Source organism: Carassius gibelio, chromosome B19 (assembly GCF_023724105.1).
Source record: "Carassius gibelio isolate Cgi1373 ecotype wild population from Czech Republic chromosome B19, carGib1.2-hapl.c, whole genome shotgun sequence".
Lineage (NCBI taxonomy): Eukaryota > Metazoa > Chordata > Actinopteri > Cypriniformes > Cyprinidae > Carassius > Carassius gibelio.
Genome location: NC_068414.1, coordinates 8,448,376 through 8,473,321, shown reverse-complemented (window position 1 = coordinate 8,473,321; position 24,946 = coordinate 8,448,376). Strand labels below are relative to the sequence as shown.

The 24,946-nt window shown below is 42.4% G+C and overlaps 1 protein-coding gene across 2 annotated transcripts in view; it reads right to left on the bottom strand.

Annotated features, from left to right (window-relative positions):
- The window catches only part of LOC127979206 (SH3 and cysteine-rich domain-containing protein 2-like), a 73,263-nt gene that overhangs the window by 3,785 nt on the left and 44,532 nt on the right, over positions 1 to 24,946 (bottom strand). For both annotated transcript variants that reach the window (XM_052584524.1, XM_052584525.1), the window contains one exon: positions 5,243 to 5,380. In XM_052584524.1, coding sequence (XP_052440484.1) covers positions 5,243 to 5,380 — 138 coding nt within the window. The remainder of the gene's footprint in view (positions 1 to 5,242; positions 5,381 to 24,946) is intronic.

Sequence of the window (24,946 nt, the reverse complement as noted above, 5' to 3'; positions counted from 1 at the left end):
TGTCTAATGATGGATGGATTATCTTGGCAAAGGAGAAGTGCTCACTAACACAGATTTAGACAGATTTTCCATTCAGGATTTAAACTCGGGAAGCCTGAGTGCAGCGACCTCATTTCAGCACAAGTGTAGACAAGGCTATCTGCACCGACAGCTATTTCTAAACAGTTTTACTATAAATTGTAATAATTCAGTGAGAGAGTCAATGCTCCACACGAAGGTCTGATCTCATCTGTACTCTTAATAAACTAACTCCATCTAGTCCGTAATGCAGCAGCTTGAGTTTTTACCAGAACCAGAAAGTTGTACCACATTAGCCCATTTCTGTCAACACTGCACTGGCTCCCTATCAAATATTTAAAATCTGGCTTTTTACTTGTAAAGCCTTCTTCTCCTTAGCCCAGGTAAGACACCTCTGATGTTTTCTGTTGTTCAGCAAATTCCTCGAAACGTTTGTGTATGGTGGAACTTGACGCCTTTACCCCAGCCCAAGTCCATTCCTTGTGAACTTCACTCAAATTCTTGAATCGATTGTTTTTGACAATCCTCATAAGGCTGCTGTTCTCTCGGTTGGTTGTGCATATTTTCCACACTTTACCTTACAATCAACTTGCTGTTAACATGCTTGGACACAGCACTCTGTGAACAGCCTGCTTCTTTGACAATGAATGTTTGTGGCTTACCCTCCTTGTGAAGGGTGTCAATTATTGTCTTCTGGACAACTGTCAGATCAGTAGACTTCCCCATGATTGTGTAGCCTAGTGAACCAAACTAAGAGGCCATTTTGAAGGCTCAGGAAACATTTGCAGGTGTTTTGAGTTGATTAGCTGATTAGGTGATAGTGAATTGGTGGGTTTTGTTAAATGTGAACCAAAATCATCACAATTAAAAGAACCAAAGACTTAAAGTACTTCAGTCTGTGTGCATTGAATTTAATGAACAAGTTTCACAATTTGAGTTGAATTACTGAAATAAATTAACTTTTCCACAAAATTCTATTTTATTGAGATGCACCTGTATATGGAAAATATGTGTTTTTGGTTGTTAAGGTTGTTTTTGAACCTTATACAACAAACACATTGGATTACACTAAATACACAAAATAATGTTCTTTTTAGCAACATCATATGACCAAATTAATGCAAACTGCGTAAAAATAACTGGCAGTCAGTGATTGAAAGCTTCGTTTTGCACTATCAAATGAAAACTAGAAGAAATAGAATAGAAGATTCCCCAGAGGTGTTCCCCATTTGACTTCACTTCCAGTTGTGGGTACGCTGTGTGCGTCTTGCTGCCGCTCCACGCTGGGCTGTTTGTTTGTTTTGTAACGATCTGTGTTTGCATTTTATTTTGTTCTTTTTAATTTTTTGGACTACCGTCTTGGACTTCTTCTTTCGTTTTGGATTATTGGGCTACTGTTCAGATCATTGTTGGATCTGCTGTGAGTCCCTCTGGTTTCTTGTATACTACTCTGTGGTCTGTTTTTTACTACCTTACTTCAAAGTGGCATGTTTTGCTGCCACTGGGAACTTTTTCAGTCATCGGTTTACTGCGAGCCCTCTACCTCTTCTATCCTCCTTCTATCGGATACTCTTCTTGTCAGTTGGTCTACTGGCTTACTGTCTGGTCGGGTAGCCCTCCTCTCAGTGAACTTTTGTATATGCTGTAATGATTATGGTTCTGGCTAACGTGGTTTTGCTGATGGCTGGCATTCCCATTGCAATAGCATTCACGTCAATAACTCAGGCTCATTATAATTTTTTGGTCACTATTGGATTTAACCCCAACATGAAAATTGGATATACGCCCTGCGAGCTAAAGGCTCTAAATGGGCACCTGCCTCTCGACCCCGTGACGTACGAAAACTCTCGTACACTTGATATCATTCATCACCCATGTTATTTACATTGCTCATCTAGAAGGACTTTCACTATTGTACCGTGCGTCTGGTCTAGCAACAGGGCTCTGTTGAAACGTTTTCTAAAGAACGGTCGAACACCGCAAACACTTATCAACACAACTAGGATTGATTCCATGGATAATGTTACCCCCGCTGAAAGCATTGTGGAGAACCCCTGTACTCTCCTTAATTGTTGCTCCATTTCGGATAAAGGTTCCTACATAAACTAACTAATTCTTGACAATAACCAGGATATGTTATTTCTAACCGAGACTTGGCAATCACAATATTACTATTTGCATCTGAATTTGCTTATACCAACTGGATATCAGTATCTATCTAAACCTTGTACAACTGGCACAAGGACGTGGTCTCCATAGAACTTACCCCACTGGGTTTTCCTAATACTATGACATTTGAGTTTATGGTTATAAAGGGTAGTTTAAAAAATCCCCTCATAGTTATACTGATTTACAGACCACCCAAGCAACAAACTGAATTCTTCTCAGAACTCAGTCAATTATTAACATTAGCCTTTGCTGTGTCATCCCAGGTTATCTTACTTGGTGATTTTAACATCCATGTTGTTGACACTGTCTGCTCTAATACTGCTCAGTAATTGGCTGTGCTATTTTTCCATCGGCTACTGTTAGAAACTTATGCCGCGTTTCCACCGCAGGAACTTTACCCAGGAACTAGGGACTTTGTATTTGGTACTTGGTGTGTTTCCACCAAAGGAACCAGGAACTAAATAAAGTTCCAGGTAAAAAAAAATGCCCCTCAGAAAGTCCCTGCTGGCGAGGTAGTACTTTTTCAAAGTTCCGGAGCTTTCGGGGGAGGGACTTGGGCACTAAACATCCTGATTGGTTGCTGGATGCTGGATGCTGGTTCACGCAGCATTGGTTGAGTTCAACCACCATTTATTCGGATGCTTTCCAAAACATTACTGTTACTGTCTGTGTCATGAAATGTAATTTCAAAAGTATTTCAGGCGAGAATGTAGTTGTTTAAAACAAAAATCTGTGGTTTATTTATAAAGACAGCGCCTATTTAAAAAAAAAAATTCGCCAATTTCGGAGACGTGAGCTCCACGCGATCAGCGAGAGCTCAGTCCTCATGTATCCACCAATAGCACTCTCAACTTGGCTAGACGTTCTGATATGTGCTGCTGGCTCTGATGTCTCCTTTGTGGTTAAACATAAAATATAATTTGTTTTGGGTAAATCTAACAGGTTATCTTTGGTCTGTATTCAGTTTATCTACATGTTAAAATTAAAATAAAAAAGGCAAATGTATATAATATTTCTTTTCATAGTAATGACTGTATATATACACATTTCCCTGAAGTAAGTACATTTCTGCAGCTATTATTGTGCTTAAATGGAAACGAAAGGAGGCAGTGGTATTTGATATCCTATTTAATTTTATTGTAAATGTACAGTGAGGAAAATTGCAGTAGCCATGGTCAGCTGACTGAAGTTATCAAGTACGCTGCTGTTTGCAGATTTACCAGTTTGCATCATCGCAGACATCACACTCCCAAGTCGAATGCACAAAGTCTGAACTACCAAGGATGCACATCTAAAATCAGCTTACTTTGTTGTGAGAAACGTGCGCAGACCTACATCACGAGACTATTTGCCTAATCTTCCCGGTACTTTACAGCATTAGGTGTCACTCTAGACCCATCACTAACCTTGGGTGACCACATTAGCAAACTCTCCACCAAAGCTGCTTTTTTCCAACTATGTCGAATTGCACAACTTCGTCCTTTTCTGAATAGAAAAGATGCAGAATCATTAGGGCATGCATTTATTACCACTCGACAAGACTATTGTAACGCTCTTTTCTCTGGCTTACCAGCTCACTCCATCATTCGTTTGCAGTACATTCAAAATTCTGCTGCCAGATTATTAACTTCCAAAAAAAAAGAGCTCACATCACTCCTGTTTTATTTAATCTTCACTGGTTGTCTGTATCTATTTGTGTGCAATACAAAATTATTCTGCTCACCTCTAAGGCTCTTGCTGCCTCCTATTTTTCTGACCTACTATGTTCTTATATAGCTTCTCGCACACTCCAGTCTTCGAATTCGGAACTGCATTCTGTACCGAGGTAAAAATTAAATTAAATTAAATTTATGCATTTAGCAGACTTTTATCCAAAGCAACTTACACTGCATTCAGGCTAACAATTTTCTCCTAACATGTGTTCTCTGGGAGGTTCTTCCTATCTTCAATGGGCGGCAGGTCCTTTTCCGTTATTGCACCCAAACTTTGGAATTCACTTCCCCTTGTACTCAGAACAGTCACCTCTTTTAGTGAATTCAAAACTTAAAGTCAAAACTTAAAACTTATTTGTTTAATCAACACTATCATTATTTTACATGTGTATTTGTCCATTTCAATTTTTATGCCTTCACTACATAATCTGCGTTATATGCAACTGCATTATTTGCATTGGGCAAATGTCCAATTAAATTGTTCCTTGTTATCAATTTTTTTTTGCTTTGGTGTACAATGTTCAGCGTCCTTGAGCTCGGGAAAGCCACCATATAAATTAAACATATACTTATTATTATTATTATTATTATTATTATTATTAATAGTGCCGTTTTTAAGAAGAATAATCTAAGCGGTGCCATACACCCACAGGAAACACTAGCACAACCAGTGTTTATCAGAGCAAATGCAACAAATTATATGAATTCCGTGAGCTTAAGGCAGTTATAAAAAATCTCTAGCATTAATTTTGATCATGGCTTGTCTTGAAAAATGGTGACAGTTTGTTGTTTGTGGTAGGAGACATCACACTGCAGGACTGTACACCAAATCTTCTGCCATTGCCACATTTTTAATAAATTTGATCACAACAGCCATTAATTGGCTTCAGGTGAATGTCAAACCAGCTATCAAAGACTACAGATTTTATCCAAGGATTATAGGAATTATTATTATTATTATTATTTTATCTTTTATGATTTTTACAAATTGATCTCAGACTTCCAAATAGTGGTCAAAATCACATAATGTGAGCTAGGCTTTAGTCTGTTTCTGGGTTTTAGTCTGTTTTTTCATATTATTCAAGACAGACTGGATTATAATGAGATCAGATCTCTGTGTGGAGCAGTGGATGTTGTCAGACTCATTGTGCAAACAAAAATCTCACTGTATTACTATAATTAATGGAAAAATGAATGTTTGGAAAATGTAAACTGATACTTCCTACTGAAACACTACATCAAAAGATAGAAATAATTACACCAATATCTTAACTTAAGAACTTACTTACTTACTATTAATAAGCAGTGTGTGTGTTGTGTGTGTGTGTGTTTGTGTGTGTTACCTGAGCCTCTTTAACAGCCAGGTGGCCCAAGTCTTTGTTGCCATGGACACTTTGCGTCACCTTCCAGACACGTTCACCTGGACGCACTCGCTGCACAAAATTAGCTGGGAATAATCCAACTTTATCACCACATTTTCCCTGTACACACACACACACACACACATAAGCGAATGTAGTACTCATTTGGAGGGAAAACATAAATTAATCTTCCTAATTTTGCAGATATTGTACTGCCTAGAATTACCTTTGAAAGTACATGTCCACTTGTAAAGTTATTAGGATGCAAGGCTTAATTTTTTATTTGAAAGGTGCTACAAAGGACATAGATGCTACAGCTTCCCAGAATGTGCACAGAATGCGTTTATAATAACTTATGTACTCAAATATTATGTTCAAGTTCACCTGTGAAATCTGTATTTGCGAGTTTTTCTGACAGCAGAGGTAGAACCAAGTCATTGCTTTTAATTCACAAGCCAGTCTTGAATCAAATACCAAGTCCTCAAATTTGGGACTCAAGTCTGAGTCAAGTCTTGAATCATGTGAATCAAGTCCACAACTTTGCTAAATAGTGTTGGTCTAAGTAAGTTGACTAATTAAGTGATGACTGTGGATTAGTGATTAATGATGTGACATGAAATAAATGACTTGGTCCCACCTCTGCCTGCCACCCTTTTTAACTTATGTAACATAGGATATAACGATTAAATATTTAGCTGCTTGCACCTTCATTCTCCTTCCCCATGCAAACTGAAGCATAAAACTAGAACTCATGCTTGCTGTCTTTGATTTGATTGGCCATCTTAGTCATATTGACTTTGATGAGTACTGATATTTGACCACTAAGACAGCTCAGACTAAAACATTACCTCCTTATTTTTGTCATCACAACAGACAGACTACAACCCAATGGAGAGCAAGAGCAAAATTAAGAATATAAAATACTGTCTTATGAAATTGCATTAATTTAAATAGCATGTTCATAGCAGGGAGGGCAAAAAAGAAGTTGTTAGTGTCCTCATTGTGACAATTTTTATTGCAAATCTTTCACTTTGGATTTAAAGTAAGTCAAAGACCTGGGGGGTATTCCACAAAACAGGTCGTATGACGTCTGTTTAAGGCAAGTTAGAGGATAAACTCAGCTTTTGGTTAAAAAAATGGAGATAACTTTCATAGTATGTAAGTAGCCATAGCATCCTTATTCTCTGAACATAACCTACTCCAGATTTTTTTTTCCACAATTGGCTGTAAAAATGTTTTATATTGCCTTAGTCAGTTGTTGTGACCTCAACCATCCTGATTCTGGCCATGGGTCAATAATTGCAGACTTGTCCCTGAGCAGAACTAGATCTCCCAAGGAAGGATCCCGTGAGGTACTGTCCACTTCTGTCTGTGTTGCAAGCAAGGTAAATATTTGTGGCTCCAGCAGGTCCAGAACTTGCAAGAGCCGGAACTTGTCTCCATTTCTTTGTGTACAGGTCCTTGTCCAAGAAGTCTCCAGGAGGAGGTGGAACTCCTCTCTTCTATGTAAAGAGCACTGACGGTGAAAGTATGAAAGGTTGTTCCGAGTCTGCAGACACAGGTAGGAGTGGTCATGCATTAATGATAGCAGTAACTTCTGCCATTGTTGTGCAAAGGACTGTGTGTTAAGCGAGTTTTCAGCTGCAGAATCATTATCAGGTGCTCCCTTGAGCCTCCCATGTAAGAACTGTGTGGTGGGTTGAATTCCCAGCTGCATCCTTGCTCACTGAGGTACCTCTGGACCATTTTGTCCATCCTAAGCTCTTTGCATGCTCTTGAAATTGGTACCACAATCAATGTTTAGCAGGGCATGTTAAGTACAAAGAAGCGTCTTAGAGCATTTGTGCAACTTGATGCCTCCATCGACTCAATGACCTCGACCTACTCATACAGCAGAACATGATGGCCCACCGCTTGCTCTCTGCCTGTCCTCCTCTGGTGCTTCTGCTTGGACCAGGGTCCAAAAACATTGAGACCCACATACGTAAAGGGAGGGTAGATTTTAAGACGTTCAGATGGCAGGTCTGCCATGTGTTGTTCTTCAGGCTTTCCACTAAACTTACAACAGGTTATGCATTTATGGAGTACTGAACTGATAAGGGCACAATCCTGCTGCCCTGATTGCTTCTTTCATCAAGTGGCAGCCCTGATGTTTCACTTGCTCATGTTGTGTCGAATGAGCAGAAGGGATATGTGGATATCTTTGGGTACAGCTTGGTTAGCTTGGAGAGCTGAAGTTCTTTTGCAAATGCATTTTTTTTGTTGTTGCTTTAAGGATAACATTCCTTGCATGAAGGATTTTGCCATGTGAGCTGGGAATGCTACTCATCTTACCTGGGAGGTGGAGAACCTTTGGAATCGGTTAGAGGTAAGCTCAGGTTCTTTCAAGTTAGAAACACATGTTTGTACTTGTGTTCGGATTTCTGAGTAATTTTCAGGTTCAATTAGTTCAAATGTCTCAGTAGTTTGAGTATTTTCTGCAGGTGGCTGGCGCAGGAAGGAGGGACCAGTAAACCAAGAAGGCTGCACCAGGCAGGATGCAAGTAAGGATTGCGACCCACATGGAAAAACCTATATGTGGATATATGCGCATATATGATAATATATAGTATATAATATATATGCATATATATGCCACATATCGGCAAATTTGAGGTGCATAAATGTGCATATACAGGAAATATAGGTATCCTGTATTGCTTCTTCATATTCAGATATAGATATGTCTTCTATATAGCTAATGGCAGAATCTGGTCATTTTGGAGCTCATATCTAATTTTTGACTGTCATACATGATACAGAGCCGGACAGTAACGGAGTACATTTACTTGAGTACAGTACTTAAGTACAATTTTGAGGGATCTGTACTTTACTCGAGTACAATTTTTTGGGAGTACTCGTGACTTTACTCAAGTACATTTGAGAGGCAAATATTGTAATCTTTACTCCGCTACATTTCTATCCATAACCGTAAGTACCCGTTACTTCTTCGGCCCCGCCCACACGGAGACGGACCCCTGATCTTTTTTTCCCTCGTCTCAAGAAATATCTGCGTCCACACGAAACCGATGTAGTATACATGCCAGACCAGCATGTGGTGCTGTAATTCTGCCACAGAGATACACTTAAAACGGAGAAGACATGGACATGCTGATAAAACTTGTGCGTGGTACACAAACAAACATGGTACAATACATTTATTAATCCGTGTTAATTTTAGTTAATAAAAAGACAATTGTTCAGAGTTTAATCATGTTTTTGTTGCTGTTACGTGATGTAGTGGTGTTTGACTAGGGCCGAGATGTGGGCTGATGATGTTATATTTTCAGAAAATGTACAGATTCGCTGTCCAGACGAAACGCAAAGGCGGCGTTTTCAAAATATATCCACTCTGGGACCCGGTTTGAGAAGGGTCTGGCTGCAGACTTGCACTTGCACTCTCAGACTTGCATTCTGAGACTTGCACTCCCAGACACTTGTGCTTCCGCTAGCGACGTCACTTGCTGTATTTGTTATTATTATTATTATTATTTCTATTTATTGATAATTTTCAACATTTTACAACAGTAGCCAGGTGGTGAAGACAAGAAAAAAGAAACTAAATTACAATGTCACTTGCAATCGCTACTTGCACTCCCAGACACTTGTGCTTCCGCTAGCGACGTCACTTGCAGTCTTTATTTATTTATTTTTGTTCTATTTATTTATAAGTTTTTGTTTTGAATCTCTCAACATTTTACAACACTAGCCAGGTGGTGAAGACAAGAAAAAATAAACTAAATTACAATGTAACTTGCAATCGCTACTTGCACTCTCCGCTACCTGTGACGTCACTTGCAATCAACACAAATCGTGCATGTTGCCAAAGGAGACAAGAAGCTGTGGTGGTGATTAAACGATTAAAACTAAATTAGTAGGCCTACTACTATACACAAAGTTTTTCATTAAGCGTTTTCCTTCTGTAGAAAAAAAACCAAACACTTAATATGGCATAATGTATTAGGATACGTTAAGTTCAATTAAAAGACCAAATTCTATATATAGTTATTATTTAATGTACAATAAGGCAAGCAGATGGCTATGAACACAATGCGAACACTTAATGTGGCCCAGTAACAGACAATTCAATAGGCATAGCCTATATGTCTTGTTGTTGACTCAAAGTATATACAGACAAGCAAATATGAACGTGCATTATGAAATGCATTAAGTGATTTTAAAAGGATCAGCTCCGTACAGGCAGGCAGACGAGTACACAACACAGTGCGTTAAATTGTATATTAAATGTTTTCCTCTTATAGAAAATCATTATAAATAAAACACATAATGTAGCTTAATGGACAAAGACAGTGATATAAACGAGTTGTAGACAGTTTATTTTATATGGAAAAATGCTTAACGCGAAACTTTGCGCGTTGCGTTTATTCACCACCACAGCTTGTCCACAGTTGCCATTGGCAACAAGCACGATTTGTGTCGATTGCAAGTGTCGCAGGTAGCAGAGAGTGAAAGTAGCGATTGCAAGTGACATTGTAATTTTTTTTTTTTTTCTTGTATTCGCCACCTGGCTACTGTTATAAAATGTTGGGAAATTCAAACAAAACGTAAAAAAATCAATAAAATCAATAAAATAAAAAATAAAGACTGCAAGTGACATCACTAACGGAAGTGCAAGTGTCTGAGAGTGCAAGTCTGAGAGTGCAAGTGCAAGTCTGCAGCCAGACCCTCTTGCCCGGTTTCAAAACATCGGTTTCACTCTTCCAAAATGGCAGATCCGTGTGGACAAAAACTGCCTATGCGCTAAAAAATGTGTGTGCCGAATCTCGGACACCCTATCAAACGTCATTGGATAGTGCAGGAAAGAAGAGGAAGAGGAGGCGGCGGCAGAGGAGGAAGAGGAGGATGAGGCGCTTCACGACAGACCTTCAAAGAATAATAGAGTTTTTTTTCTGTTCAGTTTTTTGTCTTATTTTTGTACTATTTGACTGTTCTTCTAAATACATAATGTACATTTCTATATTTTGGACTTTTATTTATGTTGTCTAGCAGCTATGGATTTTAATTTTACTATGATAGGTGAACATATAGGTGCATATATACGTGCATATATGTACCTATATAGGTACCATATATGATCTGCAGGGCTTTCCTCTGTATGTACATAATGCCACTGCTCAGGTCTCAAAGACTGATGGATGCATTGTGAAAATACACGTAGAATAATTTTGACTCATGGGTCCACCCTCCAAGATTACTGTTATAATCATGAGCCACATCCAAAAAGGCAAAGGGGGAGGTGTTGCTTCAATTTATAACAATGTTTTCAGGATTTCTCAGAGTGCAGGCTTCAAGTATAACTAATTTGAAGTAATGGTGCTTCATGTAACATTATCCAGAGAAACAAATGTTAATTATAAATCCCCTGTGATGTTTGCACTGGCTACTGTATACTGTACTGACTACCGGGCAACATACAGACTTTATTAAAGAGTTTGGTGATTTTACATCGGAGTTAGTTCTGGCTGCAGATAAAGTTTTAATAGTTGGTGATTTTAATATAGCCAAAATTGCCAATTCTACCTCTTGTTACAGGTATGGTAGAACCATCACTTCTACCACAAAAGACTGCTTTGTAAGTTATCTCCCTGATGTATCCGAATTCCTTAGCATATCCAAAACCCCAAAAACAACTTGATGATGTAACAAAAACTATGGACTCTCTCTTTCTTGTAGCATTTTAAATACACATGCTCCTTTACGCTTAAGGAAGATTAAGGAAAACAGTCTGACACCATGGTATAATCGCACCCTAAAGAGAGCAGCCCAAAAAATGTTGCGAAGCTGAAGGAAAACAAAACTAGAGATATTTCGTATTGCTTGGTGGGAAAGTAACCTATCCCACAGAAAAGCATTAAAAACTGCTAGATCCAATTAGTTTTCTTCTCTTTTAGAAGAAAACAAACATGACCCCAGGTATTTATTCAATACAGTGGCTAAATTAACAAAAAATAAAGCCTCAACAAGTGTTGAAATTTCCCAACATAACAACAGTAATGACTTCATGAACTACTTTCCTTCTAAAATCGATACTATTAGAGATATTATTCTAACCATTCAGCCGTCAGCTACAGTATCGCATCAGAAAGTGCACTATAGACCCCCTGTGGAACAGTTCCATTCTTTGTCTACTATAGGAGAGGAAGAATTGTATAAATTTGTTAAATCATCTAAATCAACAACATGTATGTTAAACCCTATTCCATCTAAGCTCCTAAAAGAGGTGCTTCCAGAAGTCATAGATCCTCTTCAGACTATTATTAGTTCCTTATTGTCATTAGGATATGTCCCCAAAACCTTCAAACTGACTGCTATTAAGCCTCTCATCAAAAAACCACAACTTTACCCCAAAGAACTAGTTAATTATAGACTGATCTCAAATCTCTCTTTTCTGTCCAAGATACTAGAAAAAGGTAGTAACCTCACAATTATATTCCTTCTTAGAAAAAATTTTATCTGTGAGGATTTCCAGTCAGGATTTAGACCAAATCACAGTACTGAGACTGCTCTTCTTAGAATTACAAATGACCTGCTCTTATCATCTGATCATGGGTGTACCTCTCTATTAGTGCTATTGGATCGTAGTGCTGCGTTTGATACTATTGACCACAACATTCTTTTGCATAGACTTGAACACTTTGTTGGCATTAATGGAAGTGCATTAGCATTGTTTAAATCATACTTATATGACAGCCATCAATTTGTAGCAGTGAATGAAGAGGTATCATATCGATCACAAGTGCAGTATGGAGTACCTCAAGGCTCAGTACTAGAGCCGCTACTCTTCACATGTTATCCTTGGGAGATATCATCAGGAAACATGGTGTTAGCTTTAACTGTTATGCTGATGATACTCAGCTCTATATTTCTTCGCGGCTCGGTGAAACACACCAATTTGAAAAACTAATGGAATGCATAGTCGATATAAAAAACTGGTAATTTCTTAATGATAAATTTTGAAAAAACAGAGGTGTTAATTATAGGAACTAAAAACTCTGCATGTAATAACCTAGAACACTGTCTTGATGGCTGCCCTGTCAATTCTTCGTCATCAGTTAGGAACCTAGGTGTGCTATTTGATAGCAATCTTTCCTTAGAAAACCACATTTCTAGCATTTGTAAAACTGCAAAAAATATATCTAAATTTAGGCCTAAGCTCTCAATGTCAAATGCAGAAATGTTAATCTATGTTAGATTAGTCAAGGTTAGATTATTGTAATGATTTATTGGGTGGTTGTTCTGCACGCTTAGTAAACAAACTACAGCTTATCCAAAATGCAGCAGCAAGAGTTCTTACTAGAACCAGGAAGTATGACCATATTAGCCAGGTCCTGTCAACACTGCACTGGCTCCCAATCAAAAATCGTATAGACTTTAAAATATTGCTTATTACTTATAAAGCCATGAATGGTTTAGCGCTTCAGAATTTGAATGAGCTCCTGTTACAGTACATTATAATCCTCCACGTCCGCTGTGTTCTCAAAACTCTGACAATTTGATAATACCTAGAATATCAAAATCAACTGCGGGCAGCAGATCCTTTTCCTATTTGGCGCCTAAATTCTGGAATAACTTACCCAATATTGTTTGTTTTAAAGAACCATCTCTTTAACCTGGTTTACACATAACACACTAATGTGCTTCTAATATCCAAATCCGTTAAAGGATATTTAGGTTGCATTAATTAGGTAAACCGGAACCGGGAACACTTTCCATAACACCCGATATACTTGCTACATCATTAGAAGAATGGCATCTATGCTAATATTAGTCTGTTTCTCTCTCATTCTGAGGTCACCATGGCCACCAGATCCAGTCAGTATCCAGATCAGAGGGTCACTCCAGTCACCCAGAACCAGTACATATCCAGACCAGATGGTGGATCAGCACCTAGAAAGGACCTCTACAGCCCTGAAAGACAGCAGAGACCAGGACAAATAGAGCGCCAGATACAGATCCCCTGTAAAGACCTTGTCTCAGACGACCACCAGGACAAGACCACAGGAATCAAATGATTCTTCTGCACAATCTGACTTTGCTGCAGTCTGGAATTGAACTGCTGGTTCGTCTGGTCAGAGGAGAACTGGCCCCCAAACTGAGCCTAGTTTCTCCCAATGTTTTTTTCTCCATTCTGTCACAGATGGAATTTTGGTTCCTTGCCGCTGTCACCTCTGGCTTGCTTAGTTGGGGTCACTTCATTTACAGCGATATCCTTGACTTGATTGCAAATAAATGCACAGATACTATTTAAACTGAACAGAGGTGACATCACTGAACTCAAAGATGAGCTTCCTTTAACTGTCATTTTGCATAATTGACACACTGTTTTCCTAATGAATGTTGTTCAGTTGCTTTGACGCAATGTAATTAGTTTAAAGCGCTATATAAATAAAGGTGACTTGACTTAACTTTGACTCATTATAAATCTAGCTGAGCACCACTTTGCTGTCTGTAAAGAACTAAATGTCGTTCAACACTAGATCTAGCTCATCTTCAATGAGATCTGCCATATCTACTGCTAAAACAGCAGCACAGAGTTCAAGCCTTTGTATTGTAGGTTCAGACAGGGGTGCCAGTTTTGCCTTTCCCATAACAAATCCTACTTTGACTTGTCAGTCTTTCTGAAGTGCTTTCATATACCCCACAGCACCTATGGCCTTAGTCAATGCATCAGAGAATAAACACAGTTCTGTGTCACTGCTTCAGTTAGTGAGGTAGTTGTATATGTACGTGGAACATGTAGCTGTTGTAGGCCTTGGAGAGAATCTCTCCAGGCTTCCCATTTGCTTAGTTTGTCCTCCAGGAGGAATGTGTCCCAGTTTGACTGTTCAGAGGTAAGTTCTCTGAGAAGGGCTGCTCCCTGGATCGTGACAGGTGCAAATAGACCCAGAGGATCGAAAACTCTGTTGACAGTGGAAAGGACTCCACGGTGGGTAAATGGCCTGGTAATGGTCAATGCGTGTAAGTGAATGTGTCAGTTGTTATCTCCCATAGCAGACCTAAACTCTGTTGTGTGGGTGAGGTTTCTCAGATCTAGGTCCTTGATTACAGGAGCACAATCTTCAGGAGGGAATTCTTCCATAACTGTCTAAGAGTTTGAAGCAAACTTGTGTAAATGGATGTTGGACTGAGCTAGTGAAGCCTGTGTTCGTTGGAGCAAATCAATTGCCTCAGCTTCTGATGGTACAGATACCAAGCTATTATCAACATAGAAATGTCTTTCCACAAACTTGACGGTATTGGCACCATGCTCCTGTACACCTTCTCTGATGGCTCTTTGCAGCCCATAAATGGCCACAGCAGGAGATGGCCAATTGCCAAAGACATGGACCTTCATCCGATACTCAATAATTTCCTTGTTGACATCACTCTCCCTGTGCGGAAAACGGAGGAAGTTACAATGGTCTTCATACACCAAGAAACAATGAAACATCTGCTGAATGTCTGCTAGGATTGCAACCTTCGGTGTCTTAGAAGGACACCGACAAGGGGCCTGTGTACTGAGCACATCACTGAGAGAGATGCCAGAGCATCGAGCACTGGAATCAAAGACCATCCTGATCTGATTGGGTTTTTGGGGATGGTAGACCCCAAATGTAGGAAGATACCAGCATTCATCCCCTTCTCTCAATGGTGGCACTACCTCGGCATGTCCATTGGTAAAGATCTTTTGCATAAATGCCACATACTGTTGCTGCATCTCAGGTTTATTCTTCAGGGTTCGTTGCAGGCATGTGAAACAATTAACAACTCACCCATTATTGTTTGGCAAGGACTGGCATGTTTCTCTGACTGGTCGAGGAGCTACCCAGCTTTTAGCTGGATAGGTACTGAAACCCGGTATTAAAATGGCCCCGGGGCTAAATTATGAAAGACCGTAGTATCAGTAAGATCTGACGGTATCGGTCCTGCTTTCGGTACTGGAGGGGAAAAAATTTATGTACTATGTATTTTTGCTTAATAATGTTATCGTGCACATTTTATGTCAGCAAACATTTCTAATGTGTGATCATTTTAAGACGTTTGTCTGTGAGATCTGCGAGATCTCTAATGTACGCCGCGGAGGCTGTCTGTCAGTCACACACACACACACACACACACACACCACAACAAGCACGGCGCACGCACAGACATAACAGTATGTAAACTCCCGCTTAATAATAAAGAGTGACGATGGCGAAGAGATTTGCTTAATAATGTTATCGTGCACATTCTATCTTACCAAACATTTCTAATGTGCGATCATATTAAGACGTTTGTCTGTGAAATCTGCGAGATCTCTCATGCGCGCAGCAGAGGCAGTCCGTCAGTCACACACACACAACAATAACGAGCATGGAGCACACATACGCATAAGGGGCCGTTCACATATTATGTGCGCTCAAGTTCGTCATTTCAAATGCAGGTGCGCGGTATGCGTGCTCATAATTGAAGCGACGCGGTCGAGACGCACATGCGGTGCGACAAACTCGTTTTTTCCAGGCGTGTCTGCACCAAATCGAGTTAAAAACATCTCAATTTTTCAGAATGCTGCAAGCACACCGCAGGTCATGTAACTTCCTCACCTTTTCTGTAACAATGTTGAAAGCTCAGCCAAGATGAAGGAACGGCTGATAGCTGTATGTGGATTTTTAAATTAATTTAGTAGCAGTGCTACTGCAAGCAGTTTTTTGTGCTGCAAATCCATTTATCCATTGCTGAAATTTCCACGTCTTCATGGAGAGAGCAGGTCATGGTTGTTTAACAATGGCAGAAGCCTCAGGAGCGCAAGTGCCCGAAGGCTTTGGGGGGGGAAAAAATCAGAAAGCTGTGTGCCTAACGTTTTCCACATGTTTTTAGACGTTTTAGACGTTTTCCAAAGTTTTCGACTGCCTAAACACAACACAAAGTAACACAGTAACACAAAAACAAAGTACCGATAAGAATACCGTTAAAGTACCAGACCGTTAAGCAATATCGGTAAGAGTAGTAATACCGTTAAAACCTTAAGGATACCCATCCCTACTTTTAGCGCTGTTTCTGTAGATGTTGGTGTCCATTATTTTTAGGAAAGCTGTGTCTTCCATGGATGGAGCAGGTTTGTTGTCATGTTCAGTTCTACTGAACACTGTCTGCCCAATCCTGTTCTCATTGCTTTGGTAGTCGTGCTACCACTTTTCTGCATCTCCCTGACCTGTATAAAGCTAGTACAGGGTTGAAAAGATTAATGGCGGCCTCTTTCCAGCACATTGTTATTGAAGTGTTGACCATTGGCCTATGTACATTACCCAGGCACACCTCTCCTATTACCACTATTAATCCTATTACTACTCATCCCAAGTCTAGTCGTTGAATCTCAGATCGATTGTTCAAGATGTCATGACACTCAATGAAGGGTGGAAGGGAAATGAGAACTGTTCTGTCCAGTGACTCGATCAGTAATCCTTTTACTTTCTTTCCAGATGTTTCTATGGTATCAGAGCAAGTTCTGAGATGATATGAGTATTGTTCACTCTCCACATTGAACAGCACAAAGAATTCTGGTCTGACAATTCTGTGAAGGAGCCTTGACTACTTGTGGAGATGGGCCAGGGTGCATGGCTGCATCATGATGGGTGCTACCACATTCAGAGCATTTCACAGAAGACTTGCATTCCTTGGCAAGTTGAGAAACAGAAGAAGCATTTGAAACATTCCTTTCTCCTTGAGGAAGACCTTTTTGTCAACAAGGAGTCTGTTTCTGAATGGTCTGCATTTTTCAGTGGTTGTAGTTTATTGTGTAGTGGATATATTTTGTTAGGGTCATCACTGGCTGCATACACATCTGTTTTGTGAACTGTTATGGGTTTGCACATTTGGAAACTCTTTACATTGGATCTGTCTGATTTTGCAGTTGTTATAGCACCGCTTTGATGCATAAAGCTAGGGTCATTTCGCTGCATTGCTTCACACCACACAAAGTTATAGAAAAACTCAAAGGGAGGAAAGCTACCGGGATTTTCTTCTTTGTACCATGACCCAGAAGTCACCCACTTGTCCAGAAGCCCATATGGAAGCTTATCTTCAATTGTACTGATTCCTAGTGAAGTGTCAAGGTATGACAGACCTGTTAGACCTGTTATTTCCAAAAGCAAATACCCGAGTACAAGTAATTTGATCTGGAAGCCGGTGCATTCATGATGGGAGTGGTCCTCCAAACCTCGCATTTATTCACACCTGAAAACAGATCAGGTAAGTGCATCTCACCTTTCTCAGACTTTGGCTCATTTTTGATAGACTGTGCTTCTGAATTGTCTTTCAGATCTGGACTCCATGTTATGAAGCTGGTATGTGAGTCAGCATGAAATGGAGGAGCGACAGGTAAGGCTGATAAGAGTGGAGGGAGAGCATGATCCTGTAGGATCATGAGGATCTTGAAAATTGACAAATTCACTGGTACATTCAATTTTATTTTTCTCTGATTCAGATCAACCTCTTTCAACTGCAGCATCCATTGTTAATTCAGCATCTTCCAACACTTGTGCCTCCACAGTGGCTGCATCAGCTTTTTGTTGTAGCGTTGTAGAATAGACTTCCAACTCAGTGTCCATTCTTCGGCTTTTAGTTGTGGCGCCGATACAGGATGGCTGCCTCTGTGACGTGCTCCGCATATGTTTTTGTGTTTTTGTTAGTTTGTCCTGTCTTTAGTTATATTCCTGCCATCAGTTTCACCAGGGATGAACTGCTGAACATTCGGCAGAACGAACCACAAGATGTTTTTCCGGATTTCAATTATTCAGACGTTTTAGTGAACATTGTTATCGGAGAAGCAGCGGCGCTGATCAAACGCTTCAGGACGCGCAGACGGGGGAAGCGAGCGGGAGTGCTCGTCAGACTCAGGAAGCGCGGATTTCGAATGCCGTTGCCTAGCATCCATCTGGCAAATCTCCACTCTCTACCCAACAAAACAGACGAACTCCTTCTGCTTTCTCGGACAAATAAGGATTTCACACACTCTGCTGCTCTGTGTTACACGGAAACCTGGCTGAATGACACCATACCGGACAGCGCGCTCCATCTGCCGGACTTTCAGCTGTTTAGAGCGGATCGCGACGCAGAATCAACGGGGAAATCGCGTGGCGGCGGGACATGCTTTTACATCAATGAACGGTGGTGTACAGATGTAACTGTGTTAAAGAAGACGTGCTGCTCAAATCTCGAAACACTCTTCATTAACTGCAAGCCGTTCTATTCGCCGCGGGAGTTTCACTCCTTCATTCTGGTCAGTGTTCACATCCCTCCGCAAGCGCATGTGAGCTCAGCTTTACAGAAACTCGCTGATCAGATCACAGAGACAGAACAACATCACCCGGACTCTGTTTTAATCATTCTCGGGGACTTTAATAAAGCCAATCTCTCCCGTGAACTGCCAAAATACAGACAGCATGTTACTTGTCCCACAAGAGACAGTAATATATTGGATCACTGTTACACCACAATAAAGGATGCATTTCACTCTGTTCCACGAGCAGCTTTGGGACGTTCTGATCACCTTCTGGTTCATCTTATACCGTCCTACAGGCAGAAACTAAAATCAGCTAAACCTGTATCAAGGACTGTAAAAAGATGGACTAATGAAGCAGAGCAGGATTTACAATCTTGTTAGATCAGTGAGGATGCAGTGCGCCAGGTCTTCTGGAAGCAGAAAAGGAAAAAAGCACTGGGCCCAGATTGTGTTACACCAGCTTGTCTAAAATCCTGTGCTGACCAGCTGGCCCCCATCTTCACACGGATTTTCAACAGATCGCTGGAGCTGTGCGAAGTCCCTTCATGCTTTAAACGCTCCACCATCATCCCCATCCCTAAGAAAACCAAAATTACAGGACTAAATGACTACAGGCCTGTGGCTCTAAAGTCTGTAGTCATGAAGTCATTTGAGAAACTGGTGCTGGGCCACCTGAAGGACATCACTGGGCCCTTGCTGGATCCTCTTCAGTTTGCCTACAGAGCAAACAGGTCTGTGGACGATGCAGTAAACATCGGACTGCATTATGTTTTGCAACACCTAGACAGACTGGCGACTTATGTGAGGATCCTGTTTGTGGACTTCAGCTCGGCCTTCAACACGATCATCCCAAACCTCCTCCTGCCCAAACTAAATCAGCTCTCCGTGCCCACCTCCATCTGTCAGTGGATCAACAGCTTCCTGACAGACAGGCAGCAGCTAGTGAGGTTGGGAAAATACACATCCAGCACCCGTACAATCAGCACCGGAGCTCCCCAGGGCTGTGTTCTCTCCCCACTGCTCTTCTCCCTGTACACTAATGATTGCACATCTAAGGACCCCTCTGTCAAGCTCCTGAAGTTTGCAGACGACACCACACTCATCGGCCTCATTCAGGACGGTGACAAGTCTGCTTACAGACAGGAGGTAAACGAGCTGGCTGTCTGGTGCACTCTCAACAACCTGGAGCTTAACACGCTCAAAACAGTGGAGATGATCGTGGACTTCAGGAGAAACCCCCCTGCACTCCCCCCACTCACCATCATGAACAGCACTGTGACTGCAGTGGAGTCATTCAGGTTCCTGGGCACCACTATCTCTCAGGACCTGAAGTGTGACATTCACATTGACTCCATTGTGAAAAAGGCCCAGCAGAGGTTGTACTTCCTTCGCCAGCTGAGGAAGTTTAACCTGCCACAGGAGCTGCTGAAACAGTTCTACTCCACCATCATCGAATCCATCCTCTGTACATCAGTAACTGTCTGGTTCAGCTCAGCTTCTAAATCTGACCTCAGAAGACTACAGAGGGTAGTCCGGACTGCTGAGCGAATCATTGGTACAACCCTCCCTTCTATTCAAGAACTGTACTTATCCAGAGTGAGAAAAAGGGCTGTCAAAATCACTCTGGACCCCTCACATCCAGCACACTCCCTCTTTGAACTGTAATGCAACAATGACCTGATTAGTCAAGTGACAGTTCTGTCAGCTGTCCCGAAATGCTAGAGAAAGTCTTACAATCGCAGCGTGCAGCAGGTCGCTGTAGTGAAGACAAGATGCGCTTATGAGAATCTGGTTTCGAATGACTGATTTAATCTTATAGTTTGTGTGGATTTATTGAAAAAAATGCAGTATTTCCCTCATTATGAACTTGAAAGCTTAGATAATTATTAAACCATTCGATATAGCTACACACACTCCCCCACCTAAATTTAGGACCTGACAAAATATAACTCTATTATACAGAGATTTATAAAATAAAATTCCACTACTTTTTCTAAACTATTTAGGCCTGGAATTTGCTGTTTTAAAATTGCATGGCATTTCCAGGTTATTCGTGGCGTTACAGACCTTAAAAGGATCTGATGCATGCTTTTAATCACTTAAACTGGTCCACCAATGTGATTGTGCGAATGCTCCGTTACCTCTCCCTTATGTAATCACATGCCAGATCCGTTACCCCGTTTTGTTCCGGGACCTCGCAATTTACTAATGAAGCAGTCGTGCACCGTGTCGAAACTCTGACTAAACACCAAGTAAAACCATAGCCAATGAAGACAGAGTCATAATAAGGTTGATAATTTCCTGTCACAGTTTCTCATTAACATTTGCGGTGAACACTGTAATAAAACAATACAGAAATATTCAGTGTCCAGTGTCTTGACTAACATAGTATTATAAATGACTGTAACATAAGCATAAACTACTGTTCTCCTTGTAGCAGCGATTACAATGGCCATTGCATTGCTGAAAGCTTGTTCACGATGGTAAACAACAATTTTCATAATATCCATGTTGATAATGAAAAAGATGCACTGGGATCAGCATTTATAGACATTCTGAACTCTATTGGAGTTAGACAACACGTTTCAGGACCTACTCATTTTCGAAATCATACTCTAGATTTAATACTGTCACATGGAATTGATGTTGATAGTGTTGAAATTCTGCAGCCAAGTGATGATATCTCAGATCATTATTTAGTTTTGTGCAAACTTCATATAGATGACTTCATATAAAATTGTGCGACAGTAGGGGAATGGGGAGAACGCAAGACAGGTTTAACTTTGGACACATGGAAGACAGGGTGCACACAACGAAGAGAATTGGGCAACAGGAGACAGAACGTCACTGGGTTGATGACCTTGGAAATACGGTATGGCCCAACGAACTTAGGTCTTAGTCTTAACGCGTCCCCTAGCTCGGATAAGTGCCTCCCTGGCCCTCCTCCAGGTGCGGTGACAACGCTGAACAAAAGCCTGAACTGAGGGGACAGCTGCCTCGGAGCCCTGGGAAGAAAACAGAGGAGGCTGATAACCCTACTACATATGAACGGAGACATACCTGTAGACGGCACCGGTAACGAGTTGTGAGCATATTCTGCCCAAGTGAGTTGATCACTCCGACCGAGATCCTGGGTGGCATGCTCGGTCTGGCCGTTGGTCTGTGGATGAAAGCCTGACGACAGACTCGCGGAGGCTCCAATCTGTCGACAGAACTCTCTCCAAAAATGCGAAACGAACTGGGGCCCCCTGTCAGAAACCACGTCCTCTGGAAGGCCGTGAATCCAGAAAACGTGATCAATGACCACCCGGGCCGTTTCTTTAGTCGAGGGGAGTTTAGGAAGGGGAACGACGTGGACCGCTTTGGAAAAGCGATCCACTACGGTGAGAATTACAGTATTGCCACTGGATGGAGGGAGTTCAACCACAAAATCCAGGGCAATATGGGACCAGGGGCGGGATGGGAAGCGGCATTAACAGACCAACAGGAGGAGAATTAGAAGATTTATTATGAGCACAGACTGGGCACGCCCCCACGAACCGGCGTACATCCTCCGCCATGGCAGGCCACCAAAACCGCTGGCGGACCTCCTCACTCCTGGATGGCACATGATTTTGGAGGAGTGACCCCACTTGAGAATGGCGTAGCGAACTGACTTGGGCACGAAGAGCAGACCCGTGGGACACCCCGCAGGCACTCCAACACCCCCCTGCGCTCTTCTGACAAGCTTCTCGATTCCCCAGGTAAGCGCCCCCAGCACGCACCCCGGAGGTATTATAGTGTCGGGGGCGGATCGCCTGGAGAAGCGAAAAGATGTGACAGCGCGTCGGGTTTAACGTTCTTGGACCCGGGTCGGTAAGAGAGGGTGAAGTCAAAGCGCCCGAAGAAGAGCGCCCACCGAGCCTGTCTGGCATTTAGCCAGCGTGCAGACCGAATGTACTCAAATTTTTGTGGTCAGTCCACACCAGAAATGGAACGGCCGCTCCCTCCAGCCACTGACGCCACTCTCCCAAAGCCAGTCGAACCACAAACAACTCGCGATCACAGATGTCGTAGTTTCGTTCTGCGGGAGACAAATGGTGTGAAAAAAAGCACAAGGATACAGTTTGTTATCTAAGGAGGATACCTGGGAGAGCATGGCACCGACACCGACCTCTGACGCATCCACCTCCACCACGAACTGCCGGAAAGTATCTGGAGTCACCAGGATGGAGGCTGATGTGAATTGACCTTGGTGGAGGTTAGCGCGGTCAGAGGGGCCGCCACCTGCCTGAAGTTCCTGATGAATCGCCTTTAGAAATTGGCGAAACCCAGGAACCGATGTAACGCCTTGTGGGAATCGGGTGCCGGCCATTTGGAGATGGCCCTCACCTTCGCAGGGTCCATGCGAATCCCCCCAACCGAGATGATGTGTCCCAAGAACGAAACTGACTGAACGTGGAACTCGCACTTCTTCACCTTAACGAACAGCTGATTCTCTAACAGCCACTGAAGCACCTGTCGGACGTGCTGGACATGATCCTGAAAAGAAGAAGAGAAAATTAAGATGTCATCTAAATAAACAAAAACAAATCTGTCGATCATGTCCCTCAGCACGTCATTGACAAGTGCTTGAAAGACAGCTGGGGTGTTGGATTAGCCAAAGGGGAGAACCCAATATTCAAAGTGCCCACGAGGCGTGTTAAACGCGGTCTTCCATTCGTCCCCCTCCCTGACCTGCACTAGATAGTAAGAATTGCGAAGAACCAATTTCGTGAAGCACTCGGCCCCCTGCAAGAGATCGAATGCCGAAAACATCAACGACAGAGAGTACCGGTTCTTAACTGTGATGACATTCAACCCTCGATAGTCTATACAGGGGTACAAGAACCCCGCTCCGGCCGGAGAAGAAGAGGGACGAATAATACCGGCTGCCAGAGAATCACTTAAATACTTCTCCATCGCTCCGCTCTCGGGCACGAAGAGAGAGTACAGCTGTCCGCTAGGTGGAGAAGTACCAGGGGGCAGATCGATGACACAATCGTACGGTCGGTGGGGAGGAAGAGATACAGCCTGGAACCTGCTGAAGACCGCCCGCAGATCATGGTAACAAGCAGGAACTCGAGAAAGATCCGCCTCCTCCTCCAGTAGGGAAACAGAAACAGAGACTGGGGAGAGAGCAGACAGAAGGCAGTGTGTATGGCAATATTGACTCCATGACAAAACTAAATTGTCTGCCCAGTTAATGTTCGGCCCGTGACGAACAAGCCAAGGATGACCCAATACCAAAGGGACAGACGGAGATTTACAGACTAAGAATCTGAGGCCCTCTGCTCCTGAATCAACGAGTGCTGAAGCCTTAAACAAAGAGTGATTAGTGAACAGAGACACAGATAGATGAGTGCGTGACCTGTGAGTGGGGGAAATGGCAATACCACTCAAATTAACTCTCTGTGGCGAACGAGCAGCCTTAGCAGGACAGGAGTGAGCTCGGTGTCCTTGAGTCGTGCAATATAGGCACAGACCCTCCAACAGGGGGCGCTGTTTCTCCTTGGGAGTGAGGCGCAAGCGATCCACCTGCATAGGCTAAGACTCCTCAGCACTCTGGGAAGGAGGGGCGAACGTGACTGGCTCAAAGTCCGCTCGAACTCGACGGCACAGCTCTCTCCTGGCATCTATGTGGAGGGACAGACTGATCATGTCATCCAACCGTTCAGGAACCTCGCGGGCAAACAGTTCATCTTTGACTGAGTCATTGAGACCCTCTAAAAACGAGCATTAAGGGCCTCGGTGTTCCATCCACAAGTAGCGGCCAGGGAGCGGAACTGCACGGAGTAATCTGCCACTGAACGTCTGCCCTGTTGAAGATGCGCTAACAGTCGGGACGCCTCCGTGCCAAAAACAGACTGATCAAAAGTCTTAATCATCTCCTTCTTAAAAGAACTAAAGTCAGAACAGCATCCTGACTGTGATCCCCATACAGCAGTCCCCCAGTCACGTGCTCTACCTGAGAGCAAGGAGATGACATACGCCACATTGGAGACATCTGATGCGAAGGTTCGAGCTTGTAGAGAAAACACCACCTCGCACTGAATAAGGAAAGCTTTACAAATAGTAGGCTCACCGGAATACACAGGGGGTGGGGGGGGTGGGTGTTATTCACTCTCGGCTCAGAGGAGAAAGAGGACGGGAGAGGCCAGGTAGGCGGTGAAGGGAAATCCTCTCGAGTGAGACGATCGAGTCGACCCACCAAATCCGCGATCTGAGCCGACAAGGCGTCCACAGAGTGACGGGTGGAAGACAGTTCCATCTTGTGATGGCCCAACATCGCTCCCTGATGCTCCAAAGCCGACTGCCAAGTTGAGCCTTTTGCTGGGTCCATTCATGTTCAGTGTGTGGTGTCAGGA